The 4,920-nt window shown below is 54.3% G+C and overlaps 1 protein-coding gene across 1 annotated transcript; it reads right to left on the reverse strand.

Annotated features, from left to right (window-relative positions):
* Positions 1-772: 772 nt before the first annotated feature.
* On the reverse strand, positions 773-4,297 carry DQ04_11401000 (hypothetical protein; the record flags this gene model as incomplete). The annotated part of the gene is made up of 1 exon (XM_009316515.1): positions 773-4,297. The coding sequence occupies one exon, from the start codon at positions 4,295-4,297 to the stop codon at positions 773-775; it is 3,525 nt and encodes a 1,174-aa protein (XP_009314790.1).
* Positions 4,298-4,920: the final 623 nt, after the last annotated feature.

The following is a 4,920-nucleotide window of genomic DNA, read 5'->3' on the forward strand; positions in this document are numbered from 1 at the left end:
TATATATATATATATATAGTATCAATGTATTCTTTGAAGAAAAAAATTACCCTTTTTTTTCTTCCACTCACAACAGCCCTTTTGAACAATGGATCGTGACGGGAGCTAGCACCTTGAAGTTTTTATATATATATGTGCCTTTTTTTCTCTGCTTCGGACGTTGTGTGGCAAAGTGCTAACAGTTCGTTTTTTTTCTCGTGCTTGTGCTTTACTCTTTTTTCTTTTTCCTTTTTAGCAAAAAAAAAAAATTCACTCTCTCCTATTTTATTCCCTTTATAATTGCTTCAAGTCGTGTTCGGGGGTTTGACAGCGAATATACTGGGCAATGAAGAGAGAGAGAGAGAAAAAAAAGGAAGGGGAAAGAGAGAGTAATACTTACGTCATAGTAATGAACATTCTGTGGAGACATCATCTCGTACTATGTGACTCTTCGCAAACACGTTTTCGCCAGAGTTATGATTGTTCTTGTTGTTATTGTCTATAAAGAGCCCCTATGAGTTATTCGGCATGGCTTCTCAACAGAATCGGAAAGCAAATGAGGGCACCCATCAATCATCCGTCTACTGTTATTTATGCCCACACCTCTCTATGCACGCTGAAGGGGTACAGTGTCCCCCTATTAATAGAGAAAGTTTCTCCTCTTAACCACGGCCCTCCTGCTGCCTATCTTCTGCAAGCAATGGCTCCGCACAGTTTTGGGTAATAATAAAAGAAAACCACACAGTATAAATGAACCCAAGCACCCCCACGGTCAAAGAGGACAGTAAGAAGGTCACACACACACAGGGATTTGAGAGGCCTGAGGATTCAATGGGACACGGATCGCCGCACCAGATGCCACAATGTCGGTGATAACGCTCGGATCTCCAGCAATGGTGTTGTGTACAGCTACAACCTTGGCGGCGAGTGCAAGAATTGCCTTGTGGCGATGCGACGGGTCTTTTGGCTTTGTCCCTATCTTACCACGGAGTGTGCGGTCCCACAGCACCTGCATCACGTCCATGAGGTGTGGATTGGCGGCCACTGCAAGGCAGCTCTGCACCTGCTGTTGGCGCAACACAAGCCACGGGTGCGTTCGGGGTCCACCAATGCTCAGTATTGCGTCACGCACCTCTGCCATCAGCGGCACGTGGCGCCGCAGCGCCAAAAAGCAGCCTGGCATGCGATCCCGTGGCGGTAGCGCCTTCACCTGTACGTGCTTCACCACAATCGCAAGCGATGTAGCAGGAGGCGCGTTGGTCTTCCGCCGCAAGAAGAAGAAGCACCCCCCCGAGGAGGTAACACGCTTCCCATCCGCTGCGGGTGCGTTTCTGGGGGTAAGCAGACTGCCGCGCTGGACGGGGAGCGTGGTACTCTTCGCGTCACTGCACGCCATTGTTGTGTGACCCGCGCACCACGTGGCCGTCACTCCCGTCGCCTCATCCACGTCGTAGCAGGCCTCAATGTAAAGTTTATCCGCGGTCACCCCAGCGAAAAAGACACGATGGGTGTTATCGTGGCTGAAAGTCCACTTGTATCCACCCTTCTTGGATGGTTTCACCGCCAAGACTGGGACCACAACCGCCGGCATCCACTCATCACTCGCCACCTTCTTGGCGCTCACAAGGCAGTAACAACGCGCCCCGGCGGGCGCAGCCTCCGCAAGACGCAGCTTCTTAAGGCCTAACTCACAGTACACGTCGTTGGGGGTCAGTGCTTTCGTAGCCTCAAAGCCATGAGCGTCGGCAGAGGGTGTGGGTGCCCAGTCAACATTGTGCCGCAGCTGCTGCTGCATTGTTGTACCGGACCTCCCTTCCAAGCGATCGGGGAGTGTGTCGCGCAAAACAGGGTCCTCGCCGTTGCCAAAGTGGTATTCCTGCAAACGACGGTGAGCAGCCAGGCCCTCAAGCTGCAGCATAGGATTCAGCACAGTCTGAAAGGCGTTTTCGACGATAATAGATTTTGTGTTTGGGGCACCACCCGGTGCAAATGGCAAAAGCGCAGTGAGCAACGGGGTATAAAGAACGGCAGACGACAGATCTTCATTGACGACGCATGCTTCTATGGCGAGGCAAACATGAATAAGTGCCTCGAGCTGCATAATCACACTCCTCGCGGCATCATGTGTCGAAATCACCCTCGCAACAATGGCTTTCCCCACATAGATGTCACCCTTCCGCTCGTCCCAATAGACGTCTGTGTTCCCCGCACGCAAGACACCGCTGCAGACATCCACCACCTCCGTGTATATCTGCGTCTCAAGCACCGGTGGCTCCTGTCCCTCCACCATAGCAACAGGTGGCCCTGACGGAGGCACTCGCTGTGTAACACAGAGAAGCGGGAGGCGACTTTTCGGCGATGAAAGGTGGAGGCTCATTGTGACACTACCCGCAACCCGGTTAGCGATGCCGCAACGCCCCAGTAGTTCTAGCGCTATGCCCAGTGAAACTTCACCTGAGCAGAACCTGTCATGTGTCAAGAACATGGAAGTGAGACGCCGCACGAGGCACTGGTGTGCATATCTGTCCAGCAGTGCTAAAGTGAGATCGCGCTGCACTGGAAAAGCGAGACTTTTCATCACTGAGGCACACTCCTCCACTGTCTCAACGCCAGCCGCCTTGAGCGCGAACTTAATGCTCCTCTTTATGAAGTGCCCCGACGGTATATTTGCTTCAACTTTGATCGCCCCTTCTGGCGCTGCCTGCTCTTCTTCCTGCTTGACATTTGCGCTTGGTGTGTCCTTCTTACTGGTCTTTGCCTTCTTCACCTTCGAACCATTCTTTGATGTTGTTACTGCCGCCGCCGCCGCCGCCGCCGCCGACTTCTCTGCTTCCCTCCGAAGCACGTCGCTTTGCACCTCAGCGAGCCGGTCAAGGAACTGAGAGAATGTATCGTTCACAGAGCCACGGGGCACAAGACAGCTGCGCGGCAACTGGTGGATGCGTGGAGCCTCTTCGGGTGGTGTAGCTAGTACGATTAGCTCGCGTTCTTCTACCGATACCGTCTCCTGACCCATGCCTGTCGCTGTTGTGGTTCTGCTGGGGCCACCCACACTGGCCGTATATGCAGAAGTGACGTCGTCAAGAGGTGAATCACCAGAGCCGCACTGGGTGCCGGTGTCCCCCGTTATGAGGGATGTGGTTGTTGTTGTCGCCGAAACGCTGCTTGTGGGATGGCGCGGCGGCAGATCCTTTGTTGCCTTTCGGGTTAGGGAGGACGATGAAGACAGTGACGCACTCCTCGTATCTGACCCGCTCGTGGTCAAACTCATCTCTGATTCTCCCGACTCTGTGCTGGTGGTAGAGGAGTAGCGATGGGGCACGGACCCTGACCCGTCCTTTGAGCTGTACGAGTAAGAGTACGAGTAACTGTACGAGTCGCCGTCTGTTGATTTTTTTGTGGCATCTGTGCTGCCGCTTACTGTGGTCCCTGTCTGGGAGGAGCTTGTTTCCAGCTCGCGTCCGCCCCTCAGCGTCCTTGAGGTTGACGACGATGTCCGCCGATCCGTCGAGTAGCTGTAGCTGCCACTGCTCCCTGTAGCACTGGTGGCTGAGAAGCCAGTGCCGTAGGAGTCCGAAGTTGTACCGCTGTACGAGCTTTCACTCGCAGCGGTGACACTGCTTTCGCCTGTTGTCATCGTGCTCCCAGAATACGTGTATGACGAAGATGACTCCGATTCCTTAGCTTTACAGACACCCGCGCGCTTAGGCGGCTCCGTGAGGTCCTCGCTCGGCGTTGACTTTGAGCTGTAGCTGTAGCTCCCGCTACCGCTAGAGTCAGTGCTCCCCTCGCTCTCTCCTTCATCTTCCTCACTGTGACTGTAACTGTAGCTCCCGCTCCCGCTCTCACCCCCGCTCCCACTCACACTGTAACTCTCAGACGACTCACTAACAGAGCCGACAGATCTTGCGGCAGAAATATCTGCAGATCGCGCATATGCCACATTCGAGGGAGAGACTTGAGGAGATGGCTGTGGCACACGCGGTGGCAGTTGCAATTCCCATTTTTGTTGTTGTTGTTGCTTCGGTTGCGGTGAACGTGAAGATGGTGTTGCCAACATCTGCACCATATTCGACGTCTTTGACACTGTTTCACTTCCAGTGGACGATGTGGACCCGCTGTAGCTGTAGCTGTAGATATCGCTGCCCCCGGAGTACGATGCTGTCTTGCTGCCGGAACCCCCTTCACTACCTGAGTAGGAGGAGGCGCTGTACGATGATGATGTTGATGTTGACGGCGTACTCGCATCGGCGAAGGACGCGCGTCGCGACGTCCGAGACGAGGGCTGTTGCGGCCCTCGTGGATTTTGTTGCAGCATTTGGCTCTATGTGTGCGGTAATAAAGTTTGAACGACCAGAAGGACCCAACTGTGTCCAAACCCGAAGTAAAAGAATGAATCCCCCAATGTGTGAGTGGTATCTCTCTATTCAGGGCGCTCTTCTATCTGTGTGTATGCGTGTGCCTTGCAGAAGTGGCAACAGCCCCTGCGGCAGGGGGAGAGCAAAGAGAACAAGCGCAGCAGGAGTGCAACAGCCACGCACCAGAGTAAAAAAAAAAAAGACACGCACGGCAGTTCCACAGCGTCCTCACACACACACACACACCCCACACAGACATGAGCACGTCACTGAAGTATCCGATCTCTCCTCTCCCACGCCAAGACAGGTGAAAACAAACGGCGGCGCACCGCTTACACACGTCTCCGTTTTCGCCACATTTGGTCCCTAGCACCCGCCACGATTTCCCCGCCGCTCAGACCACAGCTGCAGCGGTCGGCGTGGGCCGCCACTCACACCCCCACACACGCATTGCAAATCTTCTCCTTCGCCACGCCCCTTCACATCATCACCTCTCCTCTTCGCCCGCTGCTGCCCGGCCACGCGCCCCTCCGCCCACGCCGCAGTGAGAGGCAGAAGAGAATACGAGAGAGAGAGAGAGAGA

The sequence above is a fragment of the Trypanosoma grayi genome (assembly GCF_000691245.1).
Source record: "Trypanosoma grayi strain ANR4 Tgr_1140_V1, whole genome shotgun sequence".
Classification (NCBI taxonomy): Eukaryota; Euglenozoa; class Kinetoplastea; order Trypanosomatida; family Trypanosomatidae; genus Trypanosoma; species Trypanosoma grayi.